General features: G+C 48.9%; 1 protein-coding gene across 5 annotated transcripts in view; it reads right to left on the bottom strand.

The window, feature by feature from the left end:
• Positions 1 to 3,163: 3,163 nt before the first annotated feature.
• Positions 3,164 to 25,738, bottom strand: part of CRACR2A (calcium release activated channel regulator 2A) — a 132,780-nt gene continuing 110,205 nt past the window's right edge. For all 5 annotated transcript variants that reach the window (XM_033223167.1, XM_033223171.1, XM_033223169.1 and 2 more), the window contains 6 exons: positions 24,329 to 24,461; positions 18,157 to 18,238; positions 17,968 to 18,082; positions 9,839 to 9,940; positions 7,202 to 7,278; positions 3,164 to 5,670 (listed from right to left, as the gene is read on the bottom strand). In XM_033223167.1, coding sequence (XP_033079058.1) covers positions 5,586 to 5,670; positions 7,202 to 7,278; positions 9,839 to 9,940; positions 17,968 to 18,082; positions 18,157 to 18,238; positions 24,329 to 24,461 — 594 coding nt within the window. In that variant the 3' untranslated portion in view covers positions 3,164 to 5,585. The remainder of the gene's footprint in view (positions 5,671 to 7,201; positions 7,279 to 9,838; positions 9,941 to 17,967; positions 18,083 to 18,156; positions 18,239 to 24,328; positions 24,462 to 25,738) is intronic.

Below are 25,738 nucleotides of genomic sequence, written 5' to 3'. Positions count from 1 at the left end.
ATGAATAATAATAAACAGAGCCTCAGAAACCTGTGAGACACCATCAAGCATGCCAAACACACGTAATGGGAACCCCAGAAGGAAAGGTGAGAAAGAAGTAGAAAGAATATTTGAAGAAACAAGGACCAAAATCTCCCCCAATTTCATGAAAACTATTAATCTGCGCATTCAAGAAGCTCAACAAACTCCAAGTGGGATAAACTTAAAAGATCCACAGCTGCGCACATCAAAATGAAACCACTGAAAGACAAAGACAAAGAATTTTGAAAGCACAAAGAGAGAAACAATTCATCAAATACAACGCTCCTCAATGATACCAACAGCTAATTTTACATCAGAAACCATGAAGGCTGGAAACAGTGGGATGGCACAAAGTTCTTAAAAAAACAAAGAAAGCTTTCAATCAAAAATTCTGTATCTGGCAAAACTATTCTTCAAAAATGAAGGATAAATTAAGACGTACAGATATACTGAGAAAGTTTATCTCTAACCAGAGAGTTTGTCTCTAACAAGCCTGCCCTACAAAAAATAGTAAAAGAAACCTTCAGGCTGAAATGAAAAGGCGCAAGATAGTAATGTGAATCAACATAAAGAAATAAAGAGCACTAGTAAAAGAAATTATGAAGTCAGCTATAAAACACTACAAATTTATTTTGTTGTTCGTAACTCTTTTTTTCTGATTTAAATAAAAAACTGCATAAGGCAATAATTATAAATGTATGTTGATGGACACAAAATGTATAAAGATGAAATCTGTGACAATAATAGCATAAGGGAGGAGAAAATGGACCACTTTAGAGCAACATTTTTGTATACTTGAAATTAAGTTGGTATTAACATGAACAGATGGCTATAAATTGAGATATTAATGGTAATCCCCAGGGCAACCACCAAGAGAATAATTCAAAAATATATAGTAAATGAAATAAGAGAATTAAATAAAACATCTATTTAACATAAAATAAGGCAGTAATGAAAGAATACAAGATTTAAAAAGACGTATGATGTATAGAAGATAAATAGCACAGTGGCAGACAAATCTTACTTTTTCAATTATATTAAATATAAATAAATTAAACTTTCCAATTAAGAGATTGGAAGAATAGATTTAAAAAACACGATCCAACTATATGCTGTCTGCAAGAGACACTGTAGATTTAAAGATACAACTAGATTGAAATTAAAAGGATGTAAAAGATATACAATGCAAACAGCAATAAAAAGAGAGTTGAAGGGGCTACACTAATATCAGACAAAGTCAGCGCAGTGGCTCACACCCGTAATCCCAGCACTGGGAGGCCAAGGCAGGCAGATCACCTGAGGCCAGGAGTTCAAGACCAGCCTGGACAACATGGTGAAACCCCGTCTCTACTAAAAATACAAAAAAACTAGCTGGGCGTGGTGGCGGGCACCTGTAGTCCCAGCTACTCGGGAGGCTGAGGCAGGAGAATCACTTGAACCCAGGAGGCGGCGGTTGCAGTGAGTTGAGATCGCACCATTGCACTCTAGCCTGGGCAACAAGAGGGAAACTGCATCTCAAAAAAAAAAAAAAAAAAAACAAAAAAAAAAAACTCAAGTTTGAGACAAAAATTGTACCAAAGACAAAGAAGGACACTTTACAATGAGAAACGGTCAATCCGTCCAGAAGAAATCACAATTATAATACATTCGAACCTAGCAAGAAAGCCCCAAAATACATGAAGCAAACTGGGGTCTTTGAGAGTAGAGAAGGCAGCTTGGTCCCTAAATATTTGACTTCCATAACCCATTATAGTGGTTAATATCCTATCACTAGGGACTCACTCCTTTGAGTTAAAGGTTTGCCTCCCTTGCAGTTCTTTGTTAAAGTATAAATATGGCCCTGGACGCCACCAATTGTGTTGTAATTCCATTTAGCTGAAGTTGGTTCAAGCTCCGTTGGAGCAGTGACTGATAGTGACAGAGACAAATGGTTGAGCCACTTTTGATAGACTCAGTAGGTATGGCCTGGCCTGGGCCCAGGAGGAAAGCAGGGAGAAGAAGTCTCTCTGAGTGGGTAGAAGTATTAAGAATAGAGAAAGAGTGTAGGATGGGGAGCAGGGAGAAAGCTAAGGTATCTCAGGGGAACAAAAAAAGTCCCACAGAGAGTGTGGGGTGAAACAGATGCTAGACAAGGAGCAAAGCAGCTGGGGCACTGGGTTGTGATGAGGTTCTTGGTTTGGCAACTCAGGGCTGAGGGCAGCATCTGCCCCTGGAAGAAGCAAAAGGTGTAAGAACAGGGAGCAGGCGAGAGCCAGGGATGGCAATGAGCACAGGCCATTCACTGGTAAACACCCAGGAGTTGTGACCAGGTCTGAGCTGTCGCGTGGTTCCTGGAGCACCACAGAGAGGGAGGGAGAGAGGACTGGGTGCTGGGATCAGGCAACAGGCACTGGAAGGCTACAGGCACTGATAGAAAAACCAGGAACCTAGGAAACTCATAGGAACAAAGAACAGCAAGAGGCAAGCCAGACATGAGCTCAGAACTCGGGCAAATGGATGCTCACACGAGGTTGTGTTTGTGAACGTGCCCAGTTCTGGGCAGATGCTTAGTAACTGTTAGCTGGTTCTAAATATAAAACTGAAGCAAGGCAAGTGGCCAGGACAGCAACTCGATGTTGACAACAAAAATAGCCCCTGCTTATGAACACCTCTTATATTCTGGGCATGTTGCTAGGTACTTTACACACATGACCTCATCTAATACTAAAATGACCCTGTGCGGTACACATTGAAAATCTCAATCTATAGATAAACGTGGATCCTGGTTAAGTGACTTGCTCAAGGCCATTACACGATGTGAATGACACAGAGCCAGAAGGTTTCTCTGGCAGCCTCTGGACCAGAGTGACAGCCCAGGGTGGCTCTGATCAACATCGTGGCTTAAAAGGAATGGGAGGAGGGGAGCTGACAGCTGGGGACAAGGAACTTCTCAGAGTTCCTCTGGAGTCCCAATCCTCCACTCTTTTATTAAAGACAGAATCTCATTCTGTCCCTCAGGCTGAAGTGCAGTGGCACCATCATAGTTCACTTTAAACCTCAAACTCCCGGGCTCAAGTGATCCTCCTGGCTCAGCCTCCTAAGCAGCTAAAGCTACAGGCTCACGCCACCATGCTCTGCTAATTTTTTTTTTTTGTGTGTGTGTGTGTAACGGTAGGGTCTTGCTATGTTACTCAGGTTGGTGTCAAACTTCTGGTCTCAAATGATCCTCTGGCTCAGCTGGGATTACAGGTGTGAGCCACCACACTCGGCCCTCTCCTCTTTTTAAAAGGGGGATTGGGGAAGAGAGCATCAGAGGCCTGAAGACCCACCCTGCTCCTTTCTCTCTCCTTTGAAGACTCATGGTGATTTACCCCATATGCCAGAAGGCCAGGCACTAGGGCATTAGGGCCGCCCTTTCCTGCCCTAAACCTTGCATGGCCTGTTTCTAAATGGAAGAAAGCAGCGGAAAGCAGGGGCAAGGAATTAGGAATCAAGACATTTGTGGGCTTAGGGAACCCCAGGAATGGTCTGCTTGCCCCATAAATCCCAATAGCTATAGCTGCTGTTTGTCAAAAGCAGAAGAGTGAGTTTACTTTCTCCACGGCCACCATGACCTTCTATCCTTCCTTTCCCTTCACGCACATCACACACACACACACACACACACACTGGAGGGCCACCTCTGGGTGACCCATGCATCCCCTCTCCCTGCCTTATCCTATTACTGGGACCATCACCACTGCTCTTCTCTAGAGGAAGGGAGTTTCCTGTGAATTCTCCTTAACCTTGGACTGGGGTCCAGGGCCAGCCGATGATGGAAAATAAATACGTCATCCTGTGCATCTGAGCAAGAAGAACTCAAAGCATCGAATATCCAGTCCCTTCATTTTACTGATGTGGTGGGGGCCGAGGAGGGAGTGGGCTTGCTTAGGGTCATGGAGCACCTCCTGGTACCCAGTCCTCATTTTTGTTCGGCACCCTCCATGGGCTCTCTGCTTCCTGCAAGTGCTCAATGAAAGAGAAGTCTGCAAAAAAGAGGGAGGTCCTTGCCTGGTGACCCAGAGAGCCTCTGACCGTTTTGGGAGTCTGGGAGGAGGCTATTGGAAGGCCTTGAGAACTCTGGCCAGTGGTCTCTCCCCCATCCACGTGGCTGTGTGGGGTTGTCTTCAACTATCTTGTTGGAAGCCTGTGGACACTTTCTGCCCCTTTCCCTCTCTCTGTGCCCCACTTGGGTGTGGACTACCCACTTTCCTGTGGGGGCCTGGCTCTGCAGGCCCAGTGACTGGCAGTTATCTTTGTAATAACTTTCATTCGACTTCCTGCTCAGGGCAAGAGTACTGTGACAGCCGGCTAGTGATGCCGGAGCTGGCTGGGAACTCACCGCCACCCAACTGCAGGGATCCCACGGGGCCCAGATCACTCCCCCAGTCCAAGTGCCCTGTGCTATTGCAATCGGGGGTGCTGAAACCAGCAGCTACATTCTGTTCACTTCTCAAACACCAGCAAAATGTCAACATCACAGCCACACTGAAAAAAAAAATACAGTGTTCTGAAATAAAGTAAAAGAAAGTAAAATGAAGTCAGTAACTATGGCCCTCGTGCTGGGCCCCACTGCCTGCATGTCAGTCTACCCTGTTAATCATCACGTATGATTTTTCAAAGAGCTATTTTGAGAAACATTTAGAAAATGGCTTTTCTATAGCTATATATACCTCATTTGTACCCTCCAGAAATGGTCGCTCTGTTTAGCAGCAGATGGCTTTTCTCCACTAGTTTTCTTTTCATTTCTCAGTCAAAGTTAAGTGGGAAGTCAACCCACTCCCTAACCCCAGGCATCCACTTATCACCCACAGTCCACCCTGGAGTCAGGGTTGTAGGTGGAGGTAAGGAGGAAAGGCTGTCGGTTCTCCCTAAGGCACCGTTCCAGAAAACCCAAGGGGACAAAGGCAGCGGGCACGGTGCTGAGAGGGAAGGCTCAAAACTGGGATAAAGGAAAGAGCGGAGCCCCGGGGTCGGGGGTAGACTAGAACGTGGCCGCCCTGGTTTGCTGCAGTCAACAACTTGGGTATCTCAAGGTCCGCGAAGCATGTATAAAAGTATCCCTTTGGCCGCTGGAGAACAGGGGCCAAGCAAGATTAACTACCCTGGCAGCACCTGAGGGCTGTACCTTTGGCCTGCAGGAAGCCGCAAGTCGGGCCCGCACGGCTGTCATGGCAACAGCAGTGCTGAGGCTCCGAAGGGCAAGGGGAGGGGAAGGGGGATGGAGAAGGCACGCGGTGGCTTTTCTGGAAAAGCCCATCTGTTTCTTTCCCTTAGGAAACGAAGTCAGGGAACACAACAACAACAACAAAGGAGGGATGGGCATCTGGGGTCTAGAAAGAGAAAGGAGAGAAAAGACTCTGAGACGCTCCAAGAGCAGCTCTCCTGATGGGATGCGCTTCCCTTTCTTTCGGGGGAGGCGAGTGACTGACAAAGAAAAGGACTGGGCGGGTCCCCGTGGGCGGCATCTGTGCAGGAGCCGTGTGCAGGATCAGGGCAGGCTCTGTGACCTCAGGCTTGCTGGGGGCAGTCCTGGTAGGACCCTATCAGCCACAGCAGGATTTCTTCTTGGCAGGGTGGCCGACCTGAATGGTGTCCTCTCTCACTGTGTCTTCTTGCTCCTTGAGGAACCTGGGAGAGGGGAAGAGAGAGTGTCAGTGATGGAGAAGTTGATAGGCCCAGGGGCTGGCAACCTGGCCCAGCCACCCTCAGGTCACAGGCCATCTGGGCCACACGGAGAGAACCCACCCTCACCACGGCATCAGAGAGAGTCCTGAACATCTCCCCCTGGAGAGTACAGGTGCACAACTGTAATTGTAAAGCCAGAGAGTTTAGTCGACATGGATCCTTCAAGACGTCTCCTCCAGGAAGCCTCCCCTGATCCTCTAGGTAAGCCTAAGTGCCCTGACAGCATCTGACCCTTCCTCTGTCATGACCCCACCACCCAGCGTCACAACGCGCGGCTTCCCTGGCTGTCTCCCTCGGCCGAAAATGAGTTGCTTGGGACCAAGACTTATCTTTTTTCTCTGTGCCTCTGCAGCCTATCACAGTAACCAGCACACAGGCGAGGCTCCAAAATATACTGATGGGTTGTGACCTCTGCAGTAGGGCTGTGCCATGTGTCCAAAGCTCCAGATTAATTGTAGGTGAGGAATTAAAAATAATGGTAAACACCTTGTCTCTGCTTTATAACTTTCAAAACACTTTTGCATTACACATCTCCTTTGATTCTCTCAACAACCTGTGAGTGGGCAGGGAAGGAAGGCATGATTGGTGTTCCTACCTTCCTGACAAACCTCAGAGAGGCAGGGCATTTGCCCAGGGAGTCAGGGGCAGAGAAAAGCCTAGAATGTTTCCTTATGATACTCCATAACCCCATCACCTTGCCAATGCATAGAGGAGTTGTTCTGTGCTCTTAATTACTCAAAGAAAAATATTTTTAAATGCCCCAGAATGAGTGCTGAGCACAAAATGGGCTCTGTTAAGTATTTATTGGATGGATGAATAGATGGAATGAAATGACGGCCTAGATGGATGAATGAATGAGTGAATGCTTAAGTATTGGAAATGAGTCCCAGCGTGGTTTTGTTGTTTAAATTTTTGGTGTAGGCGGGGCCTTAAGGAACCAGTCTTTCCGTGTTACCAGCATCATTACCCTGGTTACCTCCCATTGATTTCCCATCACAGCCTCTCTTCTTTCCGGTTTCTACACCCACTCCTTCCTCCGACATCCACTCCTTCCTCCCACACCCAGGAATTCACATTATAACCCAGTCTTGCCCCCAGTTGGCTTCCAGCTAGTCCCTGCTAAGACTTCAGCCAGTGCTGAGGACCCTCTGATCTGACCTTTCCCAGAGGGATTTGCATTTAAAAAGAGGATCCCTAGGAAAAGGCAGCCTTTAAGACTCAGAAGAAGACTGCAATGGGGGCGACAGGCAGGGATGCTTTCTTTCCCAACAGCATTGTTTCAGAAAGCTGTTCCTGATGTTGCAATCCCATACAAAGGCCTAGGACCTCATTGCCTGTACTCAGAGGGCTCTGGCCAATAGGGAGGAAAGGGGGGTCAGAGGCGTGGCCTGGGTGGCAGGAAATACGGTACCTCCCTGAAGGCAGGCACAGCTGGACACAGCAGTTACTGCACCTGGGGAGCACATCTCTTTACCTGGCCAGATGGAGCAGGGACTCTTTGGTGTTGTGACCAGAGTAGGCGCTGCATTCATAGAAGATCAGATTGTTGTCCTGGAATCATAAATCAGAGTGAATACAAGAGTACTGGAGTGAGAGGGGACTGTAGGGGGTGGTAGGAGAGCCCCCTTGTGCATCTACCTACAGCCTTCGCTTCCTCTCGCAGGCCCCTTGACCTCCTCATAATCCATCCTCACTCCGTACATGGCTGATTTCTGTCTCCACAGGCTCCCTGACTAACGCAAGCTCTGTAACCATCTCCCAGGTGAGCTATAACAATTGTAAAACAATGAAACCATACGCTGTCTAGTGCCTCTTTATACTTTCCCAAATTACTGTCAAGCACACACGTGCTCACTCCAGGTTACACCAGCCCTGTGACTCAGCCAAAGACACAAAGGCCAGGGCGGGCAACATTCTCCCCCCTTCACAAGCAGGTAAGCTGCTGTGAGAGAGGGCGCTTGGCTGGCTTGTTCAGTCCCACAGTGAGTCAATGGCAGAGCTCCTTGCAGCATGCCTTCCCCAAGACAGTGGCATTCCATAGGCCTCGGGGACAGGTTTCATGAGGCACTCCAGTAGGAATTCTCTTTTGCCCCAGTTAATTAATACTCTAGCTGCCCTGGCTGTCGGCACTGGTGCACCAGACTGGCCATCAGCTCATTAGGATGAGGTTGTGCTGCCTGCATGGTGCGGGAGCCCTTGGCTAAGGCTCATCGTATTCCACTGATCACTCCCATTAACAGATGACTGGCGTCATGACGACAATGCTGATGGCACAGGGCCCTGGTTTTAGATGGCCTCTTCTTGGAGGCTGATGCCCAGAGAGGATGCAGGCCAGCTGAGTGAGGACAGTTCTGTGGCTGTAGTTCAGGAGGTTCTGCCAGGCTCCCAGTGCAGCTTTCCCCACCTACACCCACAGGCAGCTCTGCCTTCTGCCCCTCTCACCCAGCCCCAGGGACTCTATCTCTCCCTGTCTGCCTTTCTCTCAGATCTGCAATCTCTTGGGTCAGTCTGTCAAAGAGTAGAAGTTCCATGGGGTTGGAATAGTGGGGAGAGAAGGACATAGGACTTAGAACTGGAAGACATGATTTGCCTTCCTGCTTTGAGTTCTAATCCCACCTCGGATGAGCTGTGATAATACGAATGTATCACTTAACTCCTGAGTCTCAATGTTTTTTTTTTTTCACCGACAAAAAGAAAGAAAGAAAGAAAGAAAATAGAAGAAAATGGATAGAATCTTTAGGTCCAGGTATATTTTGAAATCCAGAATTTTCCAAATCTTAGAAAGGTAATACATGTATATACTATGTATTATATAACACCCTCAGTGGATTTCAGACAGCACTCTATAATCAAACATATTACTATTGCTTCAGTAAGACATTTGAATATTCACCTTTTCGTTTTTGTTTTTTTGTTTTGTTTTGTTTTTTTGAGATGGAGTCTCGCTCTGTCGTCCAGGCTGGAGTGCAGTGGCCGGATCTCAGCTCACTGCAAGCTCCGCCTCTCGGGTTTACGCCGTTCTCCTGCCTCAGCCTCCTGAGTAGCTGGGACTACAGGCGCCCGCCACCTCGCCCAGCTAGTGTTTTGTATTTTTTAGTGGAGACGGGGTTTCACCATGTTAGCTAGAATGGTCTTGATCTCCTGACCTCGTGATCCGCCCGTCTCGGCCTCCCAAAGTGCTGGGATTACAGGCTTGAGCCACCGCGCCCGGCCTTGAATACTCACCTTTTCAAAGCAAGGTTACAACCATGAATAGCCTCATGTCATTTCTGGTCAGATTTTTCTGCCAGATAAAATACAAAACAACCCTTTCTGTTTTCAGATTTTGGAATTGTGGACATGTTAACTGTCTAGTGACCCTCCATGTAGACACCTGTCAGGCCCTTCCTCCTCCTTTTTCCTTGAGTCTTACCATCTGTGCTCATTCTCCCAGGCTCTGAACTCATGACACCCTGTTTAGGACGAGCATGCAAAGAATTACAGAATCATGGGGCTGGTAAGCACACCATCCTCCCAGACACACAGTTTCATGAAAACCAAACTCTGAGGCAGTAACAGAAGCCAAGGAACCACACTTTGTTGCCTGATTTCCGTTAAGCCCCATTGATTCCATTTTTGGGCAAGAGGCCCCATGCTTATTTTAATGGTAGGTTTTCCAGGGTGTCTCCTGGGTTTATCTTGAGTTCACGACTTTGAGGCTCCATCCTGACAGAAAGGATGAACTCTCTAACGCAGTGGTCTACAGAAGAACACACTGCTTTACAGAGAGTGAGCTTCTCATCCCTGGGGCTGATCAAGTGGAAATGCAGATTGGAGGGGGATTGAAATAAGTAAACTATTGCTATCTTAGAATTTATAATTCTGAGTTACAAGGAAGGGACTTTAGGATAATTTCCCATACCCTAGTGGTCCCTCACCAACCCCGTCTTACAGCCTGTGGCTTTCTATGCAGAGTTCTACATGCACAGGAGCTGGCCATTCCCATGATGCCAAGACACCCATCTTTCCCAGTTGCTCCCTTCCCATGGCACTTCCAGAGAAAGTCCCCACCAAGGCTCCTGGGCACTTGCGCGACTTCCCTCGGGGTTACACTCTGTCGCTTGCTCTTTACCTTGGCAAGCTGCTCTCCGAGGCCCCGGGGGACTTCCCGCTCTTTCTCGTTGTCAAGCTTATTACCCAGCAGAAGAACAGGAACCCGGTCTCCCACAGCTTCCTGCAGAACAGAAAATGTTTTCAACTGAGAGGGGTGTCATAGGATCGCCCAGAGGGCAGACTGACAATGTCGGCTGGACAGATGGGACCTGGCTTGAGAATCCCCTGCTGCCATAAAAAGTGAGGCCGTAATAGAATCATCCTGAAAGCAGAAAACACCCACCTTCTCCAAGAGCCTCAGTTTATCACACTTCTGCAAGGTGCCCTAGGACTGCCTGTGCTGTCTCCCAGTCCCTGTGTGTGCAATGACCACTCCCCCTTCACGATGCTCCTTGGATCTTAGATGGAACAGCAGGCCCCCCAGGTGTGCTGGATGAGGGGACAGTTGATGCCAACAGGCCACATGCCCCCTTCCAGGGCCTAAATGGCCAGGCTTAGTCCGATGGACCAAGGCCATGAATGCCCCATGGCTTGGAGTTGTTCTGGAGGCTGCTTTGATTAGAAACTGTATCACCAGAGGCCTCATGATAGCACATAAGCTTCTGAGGGTTGGATCCAAATCTGCCTCACGGTCTTGCACCCACAAGGCTCCATAAATGACTGCCATGTGCCTCGCTGGAGGCGGGCACCACAGATCCCTGTCACTGGGTGCTTTGGCTCTGAAGAAAGCCCTGTATGAGAAGGAACGTTGTGGCCATAGCAGCTGCACTGCTTGGGCCAGAAGTCACAGGTTTATTCAAGGTATCACACTGTTTACTCCCACAGCGGCTGTGGCTTACCAGCCAGGGGCCTCCTCCCGGGTCTCCACCTCCTCCCTGGTGAAAAGAGCACTGTAGGTATCTCTCCGGATGGCGCCCAAAGGGCCCGGGACCACCGACTGCCATTCAGTGAGTGAATGTGGTAATTGGCACATTGAAGAAGGTTGTTATTTTTACTTAAATATTTAATTAGGGGCTTTTAATCATAATTTAGTAACAAATAGTTATTCATTATAGCTAAATGTTTTACTAAATAGAGGGACCTGTGGGATAACAGAAGCTAATAAGCAGTTACAATTTTGCCAATACTTCAGCTGCTTTACTTAAGCATTTCAAATAAATGTCCAAAGTCCATCTTACAGGTATACCAATTTTAAGTTTAAATGCTATTATGTTTGAAATTAAGCCTCAATGTTTCCTTGATCTGTACATTCATTTTTACTGCAGTTCAATAGGGGGAAAAAATTCTTATTTACCAAACGAGAAAGTTAAGGCTCAGAGAATCCAAAAGAACCTTCAACACCATAAGCACTGAATTATGAGAACTCTTGAGTATATGGGTCCTCATTCTACAGCCTTTTCCTCTAGATTCTTATTTCCAATCAAGTCTCTGCTACTTAGTGTCTTATTAACTGGAACTCTCTAAACACGGTATCTATTGGTGAGATGATACTGTGTGTTTGCAATGATGACTCAAAGGCACTACAAGATCTTACAGTGTCTTCTGACCCCTCAAAAATAGATTAAATTCTGGACACTGCAGTTGATGTGCTAAGTGGATTGTACGTATTCCAACTACTTGAAAGTGAGAAAGCCACTCACGGCATATATGAAATCCTGTGCCTCCCCCATTAGCTAGAGTGTTCGCTAATGGGGACACCCCCTCCTCTGACCATGCTGTGCCACAGGATACTTGTGTGAAGAGCTTTTCACGGAAAGGGAAGAAAGGAGGAGGAAGCAGGGAAATGGGCCAAGCAGCTTGCTGTTTAGAGCACATGGCAGAGAGATATTTGTAGATTTATGTGTGAGGAATGATTAAGGCTTGTGGGATTTCTTGACATGGAAACTCTGAAAATATGAGCATCAGACTTGAAATCCCAGGGCAGAATTCTACCCCGGGTTTTGCTATTATTTGGAATGGGCGATGGCTTGCAGAGGGGGTGATGGGTACTGAATGACCCAGTAGGATGAGGTAGGGAATGGGTCATAAACCCAACATCTGGGTCCTGTGCACCATAAACAGCAATGGTGCCTCTTCCCTCCTGGGAAAAGAAAGGGCAGGTTTCTTCCTTTTTGGGGGAGGAGGCCGAGGTGGATAGATCACAAGGTCAGGAGTTCAAGACCAGCCTGGCCAAGAGGGCGAAACCCCGTCTCTACTAAAAATACAAAAATTGGCTGGGTGTGGTGGCAGGTGCCTGTCATCCCAGCTACTCGGGAGGCTGAGGCAGAGAATTGCTGGAACCCGGGAGGCAGAGGTTGCAGTGAGCTGAGATCCTGCCACTGCACTCCAGCCTGGGTGACAGAGCAAGACTCTGTCTCAAAACAAAAAAACAAAAACAAACAAACAAAAAACAAAACAAAACCAAAAAACACCAAAGCAATTCCTGGATATAAAAATAAAGGAGCTTAGAAGGAGAAGAAAAAAAAATTTAAAAGCAAAGCACCCAGCAGGAGCTGCGGTTTCTTTGTATTGTTCTTTTCTTACGCAGCCACTCTGGACAACTCGTTCCCCTCCAGGAACCCTGGCCTGCCACTGATAAAGGAGAATTAGACTCATCTCCAGAGATTTGGCAAAAACAAATGAGAATATCCATAAGACCAGAGAATGTGCTAACTATCACAGTCAGTCACCATCTCCCTGGCCCGGGTCATCAGTCTCTGACACAGGAGCAGGGAGAGGAGCTGGTATTGGGGTAGGTATCTCATGGTCCTCTCTGACTTCAACCCCAAAAGTCTTGAACTATCTGTCTAAACTGTATACCTTTCTCATACCTAACTAGGTTTTTGGCCTGCATACCACTTGGCACGAGATGTTCAGAATTACCTCCTAGATAAAGCAATATCTCCTTCAAGCCTCCTAGGGCTTTGGTGAACAGGTCTCAGGTCTACTCAAACTCTGATGTTAAGACTGTGATAGATGTTGGTAAAAATCCCATCGGCATGACAGGTTGCAGTGAAGTCATCTTAGCTCCTTCATCAGGCACACAATCTCTCTTTAGGAGACGTGGGTTCTGCCCTAGCTCTGTCACCATCTCTCCAAGTGACTCATCTGAGTCTCTCCTCTTTTCTGTGTCTCTCTGTTCTAAAGCCAGGTTCTGTTCTATGACCCTCTAACAGAGAGCCCTCCCTCCACCTTCAGTCATTTCAGCTGACTTTCTGTGAACTTGAGCTTGTTGGAAGACAGACTTGTTGAAATTCAAAAGATCACCCATCTCTGACTTTAAATAACAAGAGCTGTCAACTTGGAGCAGTGGATTGGCATTCAGCTCAGAATGTGCAGCTGTTGGGTTTGGTTGGTTGTTGCCTGTGTGCATGTGTGTGTGTGCGTGTGTGTATGTTTTAATATCTATTTGCTAGGAGGCATGAAAAAGCACTTAGCTGGGATAGTGCTGCTATTTCTCTGGAGCCAAAGCAAGAATTTTTTCAGCACATTAAAGCATGCAGTTATGCTAAGAAAAAAATGACTGCAAAATTATATCTTGGGGGTTTCCATATTTATCCATCCCCTGGACTATGAGTCAAAACAAGATTTATTTGTGTGGTTCGTTTTAAACTGCCAGCACTTCAAGCTCAACTTGGAACGTGGAGAAAAAAAATCAAACTATTTTTTGCACCATGCTGTACATTGTCACCAATGACAAAGATCGCAGAATGAGGTTTAGCTAGCAGCCCAGGAAGGGAGAGGGAAGTGGGCCAGGACCCCTTGAGCTGAAGAACTGTCCTGCTTTGAGAGAGAAGCAAGAAGGACTCAAAAGTAAATGAACACCTGCTTTTCAGGACCAGATTTCAGCCACGGACCACAGGACAAGAGAGAAGCAGTGCAGTGTGGCAAAGCCCTCGCTTCTGCATCGGGTGGTGCTGCTGACAAGTGTGGGCGCCTCTGGGAAAGTCACTTCCTCTTTTTGGATCATAGTTTTTCTGACTTATAAAACAAGAGGTTGCATTAGATTAATCTCCACGTTTTTTTCCAGCTCGGAAACACTGGTCCATTTGGCTTAACTCTGCCAATTCTATTTCACTTCCTCGACTTATACACCTAGCAATCTAGTGCTATCAGAACGGCAAGAGGCTCTCAACAAGAAGTTCAGCATCCCAGGACTGCAGACACTGGGGGCCAGCAATCTGGCTCTGGGGGAAATACCAGCCCATACAGGCTCATACAGGCTGGCGTTCTAAATTCTATTTTCTCTATCCGACACAGGCCCCGGAGTCTTCTGATGTCCACTTTGTCCCATGGCCACACATGGGGCCTTAGAGCCTGACTATTTTCTTTTCCAGATTGGAATGGTTAAACCAATTCTACCCAACTGAGATAAGAAATCGGGGGTGGGTTGGAAATGCCGAGTTGGCTGAAAGACTGCCTGCGGTGACTTCCCATAAGGCACTCAGGAGAATCAGCACAGAGTGCGTCTGGGCCCTGCTTGGGCCTCTTCTGCAGAAGGCCTGCAGGCAAGGTAAAGTTGCCTGTGCTGGGTGAAAGAGCAGAACAAGAGCAAGGCCACAGCCTTCCCACCTCATCAAGCAGCACCGGCGCTCTCTTGCACCAAAGGATTTTGGTTCCCTCTGGGCTGGAAGGACTCTCCAGAATCTTCTCACCACACACATTCCTGCTCCGTCTTGGCCTCCAAGAGACAGAGTCAAATGCCATCATACACTGTAGAATTTGGGGGCCAGGAGGGGTCATTTGGTCTGCTTCCTCGTTGAATGGTTGGCCAAAGTTTCATGGCCAGGAAGTGACCAAGATGGGATAGTAAGAACTTCCTTTCAGGGAGCTCCACTACCTCCCCCGAGCATCTGTTCCCACCCCACACAACCTCTTCCAAGAGTAAGTCTTTCCCATGCAGGCATGTACAGCCACTGAAGCCCTTTTTTCTTGTATGCTTTTCAAGTTGAGGGAGGAAGGGGGACTGTGAACAGCTGGCCACCATTCACTTATTAATAAGGCTTCAGAACCTTGAAGACTGTTATTAAAGCTCCCCCTCCACCCTCCCATCTCCGGGCGAGGGAGTTGGTAAAGTGCTTGGAGCTCTTTGGAAAAGTAAGGTGCTCCACAAATATAAGGTACTTATTATTTTCAGTTCCCCTCAGATCAAATTAGGTGTCAAGTTTTAATCTATCACCTGACACCTCTGATTGCTGGTTGCCAAGGCAGAATGACTTAGCTTTTCAAGAATCTAGAGCATAATTGCATTTCTGATGCCACCGTTCCACACCTTTGACACACACTCTGCCATTTGACACAGCCTCCTGCGTTTGTTTCTGAAACTCTGTGCTGCTGAACTGAACGCGTTTCCTGGTCTATCCTACTGAGTCCCAGAGCTCCTAGTGTGTGCTGGACATGCCGTAGAGGCTTAGTAAATTCTTGGTGAGGGGTCACAGGTGTCTTTGAAAATGACTGAGAGCTCTTCTACTCAAAGGGTCATCCCTGGACCACCAGCATCAGCCTCACCTGAGAACTTGCTAGAAACACAGAATTTCAGGCCCCAGCCCCGACTTCCTGAAGCAGAGACTGCATTTTAAGAAGGTCCCCAGGAGAGTCTCATATACGTTAGGGTTCAAGGAGCACTTGTTTAGGCCAGGAACAGTGGTGGCTGAGAATCAAAATTCCCTGGGGAACTGTTAGTTTTTTGTTTTTTTTTTGTTTTTTTTTGCAGGCCCTGAATCACTCTGGGAGAGAAGGCCCTGGCCTCTGTTCCCTTTAAAAGCTCCACATGTGATCCCGATGTTCATCCAGGTTTAGAATCATCAATTAGAGCTTAAATGTATCTTCGGCTAATATCTAAAAAAAAAAGGAAAAACTCAAACTACAAATCATATAGAAAAGCCCTGTCTACACATAAACCATTCTGATTTAACTATGGATAGATTCCCCATCTGAGCCAGGCTTCCTGAGCCCACAGACATACCAAGGCTTCCCTGGGCCTCTTAGCAGCCACACGGCGCGGATGCATTCCAGCCCTGTCCCACAAAGGAACGTTTCTGGGGGATGACTAAACTCAGGCTTCAAGCTGTGATGATGGCCTTCTGAGATTTCTTCACCTCCACCACCAAACTATTCCACGTCTTCTTCTAGATCCCAGGCTCTGTGCCAGACAGGAGCCTTAGAAACGACACCCCTTAATGACAGCAGAGAGCACAGTTCCACAAATTTGTCACCGTCCATTCCCATTGATCCCAGACCACCTGGAGGCTGAGCCCTAGCACACACCACAATTTAGATATCGGGGGACAACTAAATGTCTATGGAAAGGACAGGTGACCCTGGAGAAGTTAGGGCTTCCCTTTCTTCACTTTTGAAGGAGATGGCTATACTAGACGGGAGATTTTCAAAGGGAATCCCTTTTGTCTAACAAAATTGTACTTGACCTCCAATATGCTGAAAAAGGCAAGGCAGCTCTGACAGAGATGGGGGACGAGGGACCTGGATCCATGACCACTAAACCTTCCCCTGCCGCCCCCCTATCTCTGGGGAATGTCAGGCTGATTCCAGGGCTCCAAGGAAGAAAGTCTGGAAACTCCTGGATTAGGTAATCCCTAACTTCTCTCCTGGTGCTTAACTTCTGTAAGGAAGATAAATCTGCTTAGTGCTGCCAACAACAAAAGTAAAAAAAGAAAAGAAGAGAAAAATCACGTCATAAACTCCAAAATTTAGAAAGGAATTATGGCCAGATTCACCCATACCATTTGCTTCCATTATTAGTTTGGTGGATAGGCAATCCACCAGCTACATTTCAAAACTTGCATTTTTCTCATTTATAAGTGTGTTAGGCATAGTAATTTTGAGAAATAATAGGTATTAGGCAAATTCTTGAAACCCTTGAATCTGGCTTCCATTCTGTTCCTTATTTTTTCTTGGTAATCAGAAGGATGCAGATTAACAAGAGAGAGATGGGTGACCTAGACAGGTGAAACTACAGAGAAACAGATTTGGGTGAAAGGGATCACGGATCTTAGAGCCGAAAGGGTCAAAGACATTGACAACTCCAAGATTCTGCCTTCAGAGCAATGTGGTATCCATTCATTCATCCAGTAGTTGTTGGCCTCATGCAAAGCATCCAGGTTATGGCAACGAAGATGCAACTTCTGTTCTTAGGTAGCATGGAGACACAGGCCGGTAAACAAGCGATTTGTAGCAGCGTGATAAGTATGTGATGGTATATGCAGGGTATTATGGACTTGGAGCAGAGAGCTGAACATAAGCTTCATGAGGGCAGCAGCTTTGTCTCTTTTATTCACTGCTAGGACTCCCAGGCCCCAGAATAGTGCCTGCAGGTATTTTCAACAAATAAATGAACAAACCATGAATCCTGCTGGTGGGAGGGGTGGGACATCCTACTTGGCTGTTCTGTGAGGGAATCAGCCGAGGCCTGGTAAAGAGCAATTTGTAGCTTGTCCACACTGGCACTGGCCTTGAGAAGCCTGCATTGGAGTGGTGGAAAAACTTTAAAAAAGCATGTACAAAGTGACACATTGCAAGTAGGAATCATAAAAGTAGAGTCTCCCAGATAACTCAGAATGCAAAGATAACACAGTTGCTCTTGGGCCCTGCCAAGACCCTTGATTTTGAGGTGAGCCTGGAGCCCTCACATTCTGGATCAACCTCCTCTTGTGTGAAGAGCTGTGACAGAGGCCCCCAAACATTGCATGGTGTGGCTCCCGGGCAGGGCATAGCTGGGCCTACTGGAGCTGGAAAGACTCAGGGGGTGGGGAGAGGTGCTGGTGAGAATGAGGGAAGAATCTGGTTGTGCTCGAACACTGATTTCTCCAGGACCCTTCCTTGACACTCCACTATGTCCCCTCTCCCAATCCAGTCCCATTCACTCATGGCCCAGCAACGACGCAGCTGCTGGCATAATCTGGATTTTCCGTGTCCCTCTCTCCACAAGGGTAGGGACTGTGTCTGTCTTGTTCACTTCTGGGTCCCCAGTAACTAGCCTGGTACCGGGAACTTGGATGAACAGAGGAACAAATGCCTGCATCAGTTTGTTCCTGGAAAAGGCAAGTTCTGAATCAGATTTTGAAAATGCAGAGGCTCAGGTGGGAGATGGACAGAGAAGAAAAGAGAAACTACAATCAAGCCTAAATGCTCCTAGGAAGGTCGCCAGCTCACCTCCACACTGCTCAGCCACCGCCGGACCGACAGGAACGACTGCTTGTCTGTGAGATCGTACATGACGATGACACCATCGGCCTTTCTGAAGAACTGCTGGGTGATGCACCGGTACCTGCCACAGAAGGGCCACGGGTCAGGCATGCATGACCTTCCCCCTGGAGTCCAGAACTTCAGGCAGCTCCTCACCTCTCCTGCCCAGCTGTGTCCCACAGCTGTAGGGCCACCTGAGAGTCGTCCACATTCACTGTCTTCACACGGTAGTCAATGCCTGCAGGGTGAAATGGGCCTGTCAGGGCTGCTCTGGGCCGGGGCACCTCACTTCCAAATCAGGAAATGAGGCTTCCAATGTCTGAAGTCACATCAGGCCTAAGGTGACAACCCTCCCTGTGCAGCTCGTGGGAGGCAAAATGGAGAAAAGAACAGAGCCCTGGACGGGGAGGCATGGGACTTCAGCTCTGGTCCTGTCTCTGCCACTTATTAGCCGTGGAACCTTGATCAAATCACTTAACCACTCTGAACTGCGGGCTCTTCACTGTAATACAAGCCATATGCTCTTTATTTCCCTCCCTCCCTCCCTCCCTCTTTTCCTTCCTTCCTTTCTTCCTTCCTTCCTTCCTTCCTTTCCCCTTCCTCCCTCCCTCTCCCCCAACTTACTTTCTTTCTTTCTTTCTTTCCTTCTTCTTTCTTCTTTCTTTCCTTTCTCTCTTTCTTTCTTTCCCTTCTCTTTCTTTCCTTCTTTCCTTTCTCTCTTTCTTTCTTTCTCTTTCTCTCTCTCTCTCTTTCTTTTTCTTTCACCTAAAATCCTTTAAAAGGCCCCCTAGTAAAAACCAAATGTCCTATGGGGATGGCCTCCATCAACCAATCCAAAAGTATGTGGAGGAAGAAGAAGGAGGGGAGGAGGAACAGGAGGAGGAGGGGAGGAACTGGCAGGTAGAGGAAAGGACAGAACAGAAGGGGTAAGAGAAAAAAATCACAGGCAACGTTCACCCTTGACATGGATTAGAGCTCCTAGTCCTACCACTGGGCTGTTCACAACCATCTCTCCAGGGGTGTGACCCTACCTGGGGTCCTCAACCCCAGAGAGAGGGGGCAAGGTCAGTGAAGTGCATTCTGCACCCCACAGCAGCTCTCAGAGGTCAGGACCTCAACACAGGTGTTTTGATACAGGTCTTCTCCACTCCTGCATCCTGTAAGAATATTCGCAAAGGCATAAAGAGGTTCAAAAGTACATCCCACCACCACCACCATAAGTTCCAGATCTTAGAGCTTTAGGGTATCTCCCACAACCTTCAGAAAGGCCTCTGGAGGGCTCAGGAAGACAAAGAGCAACAGCAGCTTGGACAGATAGAGACAGAAGAGACCAAACAGATAACAAAGAGGCAGTAAATGGAAAAGGTCATCCCAGCCAGTGCTGCTGGGCAAAGGCTAGTGCATTAAGGACTCACGAGTGAGGAGAGGTGGGAGGATCATCCACTTCCAGAATGTCAGGGGCAGCAGGGAGTCTGGAGGCCCTCTGCTTCACAGATGGGGGCCAGAGAGGAGTGCAATTGTCTGGGCTCAGAGTGACTTCTCCCATTAATAGAATGCTATTTCCAGTGTTTCTGTGTGCTGCCTCTCTACCTTCACAGAGTCCCCCTGTGACATCCATGTGAGTTATCTGCACACACATGTGCACACACGCATATGTACTCATGCACACACATTCACACACATACCGAGAGACGAAGCACGAGTCATGAGCAGTCGTGCCTTGCCCGAGCTGGCTGGTAGCAAGGTGAGCTGCAATCCCAGCTCTGAGGCTGACTGCCACTCCTGTAGCCAGACTCAGGGCACAGGACACGGGCAGCTTTGTTTCACCTAGAAGGCCCAGGGCTAAGTGCTCCCAGCAAGGTGGGATCCAAGGGTGCGTTTTCTGCCTGGCTAGAAGTGGAGGGGCTTTCCTGGTCTGTGCTCTGGGAGACAGAAGGGGCCGCCTGCTTTCTGGTAACCACTGAAGGGAAAGGCATCCGTGGTCATACAGCTTCAGGGCCAGATCCAAAACCACCCAGTGCTCCCCAAGGACAGAGCCCTCTGCCTGCTGGTAAGGCTCGCAGGTAGAGCGGCAGGGAGTTTGCTGGGGCAGCTGGGTCTTAGTTGCCCTCAGCTCCTGCTCCACCTCATGGGCTAGGTGCTTTGCTGGAGGACAGGCAGCTGCCTCTGGCAAGGAGTGAGATGGGCAAAAGAGTGTGCTGGAAAAATGTTCTGTGCCGTGGTGAGCTCGGTGAGACTCCCTGCTGAACACGCGATGTGTTTCTCTCTGCAGCCTCAGACGGGCAGGCCGAGGAAGCAGATAAACAGGCTCTCGGGGGCTGGGTGTGAGGGACACAAGGAGAAGACGAGGGGGTGGGGATGAAGAGGCAGCGTGTGCAAGCATGAAGCCAGAGAACACAAGTCCAGCAGGATAGTAACATGGAGTAGCTGGGGACCAGAGGGCCTGGATTAAACTGATTTAAAGACGACCACCAGTTCTGAAATCCCAGGAGTCAAGAGACCTGTGTTGTGCGTTCCTGTCTCAGCTCTGCCACTGACCATGGATGCAGCTCATTTTGGGGGGTTCTCTCTCATCGGTAGATGGCAGTGGGATGGAGGTGTGAAGGGATGAAGGGCTAAGTTGGATGTTCACAGTGTTTAGGTGCGGCTGGAGCATTCAGCTATCACATCGAGGTGACCCTTGTTTGCAAACGAATTGCTTCCCGAAGGATGGCTCAAGTCAGGAGCCTCCTGGCACCTTGAAAGGTGCTGTGGAGATGGTGTGGGTTAGCGCTGGGCTGATGGTTGCCAGGAGGGTGACCTCAACCTTTCTCGAGGTGACAGCCCTGAGCTGTCATAAGGCAGGAGCAATGGGGAGCAGTGGCAGCAAGTTGCTCTGGAGAAATACCCTCGGGGGCTGCTGCAGGGATTTCTCTGTAGAGATGGGCAGTGGGACAGACACTGGACCGGTGGCCAAGAAAGGGCCGGGGCATTCTGCCAGAAACAGCTCTGGAAGAAACATCTTGGGTTCTGGCCTGTGACTTAATGCAGGCAGGTTGTGAACCAATGTGGTGTAGTGGGAAGAATGCTAGACTTGGAGTCCTGGGTTCCAGGGAGTTTGGCTAACTCGAATGATCAGTCTGTCGTGGATCTCCATTTTCTCACTTCCAACATGAGAGGATGTAATTAGACCATTCCTAAGGCTCCTTCCAGATCTAGCATTCTGCAAAAACCATCCGTGTTGTCTCCAGGATGGCTGCAAGGCTCAAGCACCTGCTCTTGAAGGAGCAGGCTGGGCCCTGGGTGGGGCAGGCAGGGTGCCCCAGTCACCAGTCGCCCTGTAGCAACTTGCATTTCACACAAGCCACTGGTCCAGTACAAAACATGCTCTTATGAGGGAGTGGGAGACCAGGAAGTTGGAGGACCCCTCGGAGGACGGAGGTGAGCTGGAAGAACAGCCAAAGCCCTGCCACTGGGCTGTAGCTGCTGCCCTTGACAGGAGATTGGATGGAGTCCTGTTCTGGGGGTGGGCAGTTTTGGCCCGAGAGGCTGTGACTCTGTGGCTTTTATATCTCTTTAAAGGGGGCAGCCTGCAGGTGGCTGGTGCAACATCTGCTTCCTGACATGTGTCCCAGAGCAGGGCCTGCAGTGTGGCAGGGAAACTAATTTGAGCTGCTGCTCGAGCATGTGTGGAGCAGTGTGATGAAGGGCATCCTGATTTGGAACCTTTGATTTTTTTTTTCCCCTTCCTAAACTGTGGGGTGTTTCCATAATTGGCCTCCTGGGAAGTGCAAATGAGTCTGATTTTCTATTTTTCAGGGCCTTCCATCTCAGGGCCACAAGTTGAAAATGTAAACAGACCCTGATTTTGTTGTCAGGAGAGGCAGGCCACATGCACACTGCTCGGGGGACATGGCTCTGAGGCCTGCGGGCGGGGCACCCTCTCCCTGTCTCCCCCATGGAACAACCTCAGGGAGGGCAAGTTGACCTCCCGGGCGCTGTCTCCTGTGTTACCACACTCAGCACACTCCCAGCTGCCCCTCCCTCAAGACCAGACGTGACCAGGCTCTTCTGGGTTTGGTTTGCAGGCTTGTGCTTCTTCCCATCTGGGTCCCAATTTTTGTCTTGGGATGCTCTCAGTCTCTGGGTGAAGTTGAGCAGAAGGAAAGGGATGGGAAGATATTCCAGGTGTGATAACAGTGTTAAGAAAAGGCCCGGCAGGAAGGATGGGACACCTGAAGCACACAGGCACAGACCCCTCTCTGGGAGAAATGTTAGAAGGGCCAGTTTAGGGTAAGAGAAAGCAAATGGAGTCTCCCCAGGCAGGACTCTGGGCTGCTCAAAGTTGGTCTTGTAGAACCAGCTTGTCACACAGCCAAAGGTCGAAGATGGTTGAGTCAGAGACCTAGGCTTGGAGGCAGTCTTAGGGTGCTAATATGATTTAGATTTGTGTCCCCACCAAGATTTCATATTCAATTATAATCCCCAATGTTGGAGGTGGGTCCTGGGGCAGGTGATTGGATCATGGGGGTGGATCCTTCATGAATGGTTTAGCACCATCCCTTTTCCTCATGATAGAGTTCTCACGAGATCTGGTTGTTTAAAAGTTTGTAGCACCTCCCCTGTCCTCTATTCCTCCTGCTCTGGCCATGTAAGACGTGCCTGCTTTCCCTTTACCTTCCGCCATAACTATAAGTTTCCTGAGGCCTCCCCAGCCATGCTTCCTGTACAGCCTGCAGAACCATGAGCCAATTAAACCTCTTTTCTTTATAAATTACCAGTCTCAGGTATTTCTTTATAGCAGTGAAAAAACAGACATACAGGGACCCAGTGGCAACCTCTTATTTTTCAAATGAGAGAAAACTGAAGCCCTAAGAGGTATCACATCCTCTTGAGGTCACACAGCTTGTCAGTGGCAGGGCCCAGATGAAGACTCAGGACTTCTGATGTCTTACTGAACCTCCGAAGCCCCTCCTTCCTGCACCAACCTCTGTTCACCTCCAGAGGCAGACAAGCATCCTCACCTCTCATGGGGTGCTAAGTGCATACAACTCAATTGAGGGACACGATGGCATGGAATAGAAGGTAGTTGAGGGGGCCGGGCGTGGTGGCTCAAGCCTGCAATCCCAGCACTTTGGGAGGCTGAGACGGGTGGATCACGAAGTCAGGAGATCGAGACCATCCTGGCGAACACGGTGAAACCCCGTCTCTACTAAAAAATACAAAAAACTAGCCGAGCGAGGTGGCGGGTGCCTGTAGTCCCAGCTGCTCGGGAGGCTGAGGCAGGAGAATGGCGTGAACCCAGGAGGCGGAGCTTGCAGTGAGCTGAGATCCGGCCACTGCACTCCAGCCTGGGCAAGAGTGAGACTCCGTCTCAAAAAAAAAAAAAAAAAAAGAAGGTAGTTGAGGGGAAGATATCAGCACCAACCAACTGATGGGAATGTGAACAAGCCTCTAACCTCTCTGGACCTCAGTTTCCTGATCTGTCGACTGGGCTGAACAGTACCTGTCCGCTAGGGCTGTTGTGGAGACAGATGGAAAGGATGACTATAAAAGCTTCTGGTAAATATTCAGGTCATACAAATATATTTTCAAGTACAGCTGACTTACCAGCTCGGTGGAACAGGCATGCAATGTATTTGTTTTTTGTTAAGTGATTCACCTTTCTGTTGAGTGATTCAAGCTAAAAAGTCCGTATGCCCTTGGGTCTCACCGCATATTCCAATGCAACCCTCAACTGTGGGTGAAGGGATTAAAGGCCTCTATTTAAATAAAATATCACCCAGAGTGGGAACACATTAAGCCATGATCATCCATTAATGGCTGAGCCTAATGAGCTTCCACATTAAAGTCCAGCTGTCACCCAATGTGACAGGTAAAAGAAGCCTTCCAGGAGCGAGGCCAGGACGTAGCAGGCCCTCAGGAAGGCAGGGGGATGTGTGGCAGGATGTGGGTCTCGGGAGGAGTCCCAGGCAGTTCAGGGGGAGCAGAAAGACCCAGGGCCCTGCTGACAGTGGGGAGGAGTGGTCAAAGGGAGGGGGCACTCATTGAAGCGGGGAAGGGGACCCAGATCTACCTTTACCAAATTTAGTTCCATAAACCCAGGGTTGGACTTACGAAATACTCCGGGGTCCCATCACACACAGGATAAGCTTAGCATCGTGAGGGGAGGTGGCTTCATCTTGCCCCTCCCAGCCTCTGTGTTGAACACAGCAGACACCAGCATCCCTATTGGCCAATCCTCATGGCCCTTCCCATGGGCCTCTAATGCCCCCTCCCCCGGGCCCCCTTCTCACAAAGTCCTTTCCCAGAGATGGGCCTGGGACCCACCTCAGGGAGGAGAACTCACCCACAGTGGCCGCCATGCCTGGGGAGAACCGGTCCTCACAGAACCTCCTCAGGAAGGACGTCTTCCCCACCGCGGAATTGCCGACGAACACAATCTTGAAGAGCCGGTCAGGGGCCGAGGGAGAGCTTTCCTCCTGCGGACGGCACACAGTCTGATCAACTGCAGGCAATGGTCCTGCCAGCCCCTGCCCCAGCCACCAGAGGCCCTTCACCCATCCCCACAGTGGCCCTCAGGGGGTGCAGACCGCCCTCCAGACCTGCACCAGGGAGGCTGCCACAGCCTCAGAATGCAGTGAGCATAGTTGGTCTTGGGGTATGGAGGCTTTCTCCAGCATCCGCAGGAGGGAGGAGAAACAGCCACCCAAGTGACATTTGCTGTCCGCCTCCTGTGGCAGGGAGGCAGAGGCCGACCCTGGTTTCCAGTGGGGTTCACGGATAAGGACAGCTCAGTGCTCCAAGTGTGACAGGGCACAGAGGAGGAGCCTTACCACCATGGCCTCCCAAAGTGCTGCTTTTACAGGTGTGAGCCACCATGCCCAGCCCACAATTCCTTCAAGAGGAGGCAGGAATTTTTTCTGCAGGGAAGGACAAGGTGGAGCGTTTGCGTAGAGAAGGATGAAAGAAGGCTTATCCACATTACGGGGACAGAGACGTCCCAGGTTGGGACAGGGAGTTCCTTATTTCAGCCCTATCCTTGGCAGCCTGGACTAAATGGAGGATGCTCTTGCCTCCCTGAATATTGCTCTCCATCCATCTCATCAGCTCCCATCGAGGCACTGCCATCTTCCTTGTGTAACTGAGGCACGAGGGTCTCCACTCAGGAAGCTGGGAAATGCTAGGCTGCTGGCCAAAGCTTCCCAGAGTCAGTCAGTCACTGCTGCTCTGTCTCTTGGGCCCAGCAGAGGGAAAGGGCTGGGACATGAAAGCCCAGAGGGGAGTGAACGTGACCTAGGACAAAAAGCAAGTAGGAGGTAGAGTAAGGAGCCACCTTCCAGCACAGCCTCCTTCTGAGGAATGATCATTCATCCCAGGGAGCTGCCACTCACCCGCAGGCGTCGTGCCTTCAGGCCCAGCTCAGCATGGCCTGATCACATGGGGAGGCTCTTTTGAATCTATTTAAAAGTGAATTTGGGGGAATTCGCTCCTCTCATTCAGCAAACGCTATAATGTAGTGGCAGTTGTATTAGCAGTACTTGAGTTTCAGATAAAAAGCCATTCACTGCCTTTTGGAGAGAAATCAGTTCCATGCAGTATTTAGGAGAGAATTCAAGGTCAACTACAAAAATTTAAACTAAAAGTTAAAAAAAAAAAAACCAACCTGCACTCAAAAACTATACCTCCTGCCTCATTTTCTTTATTCATGCAATGCACAAGGGCACCAATTCTCTGCTGGTCCCTGTACTTTTAATTG

Source organism: Trachypithecus francoisi, unplaced genomic scaffold, assembly GCF_009764315.1.
Source record: "Trachypithecus francoisi isolate TF-2019V2 unplaced genomic scaffold, Tfra_2.0 Lachesis_group11, whole genome shotgun sequence".
NCBI lineage: Eukaryota > Metazoa > Chordata > Mammalia > Primates > Cercopithecidae > Trachypithecus > Trachypithecus francoisi.
The sequence above is the reverse complement of the archived record's forward strand: the minus strand, read 5'-3'. Positions and strand labels throughout refer to the sequence as shown.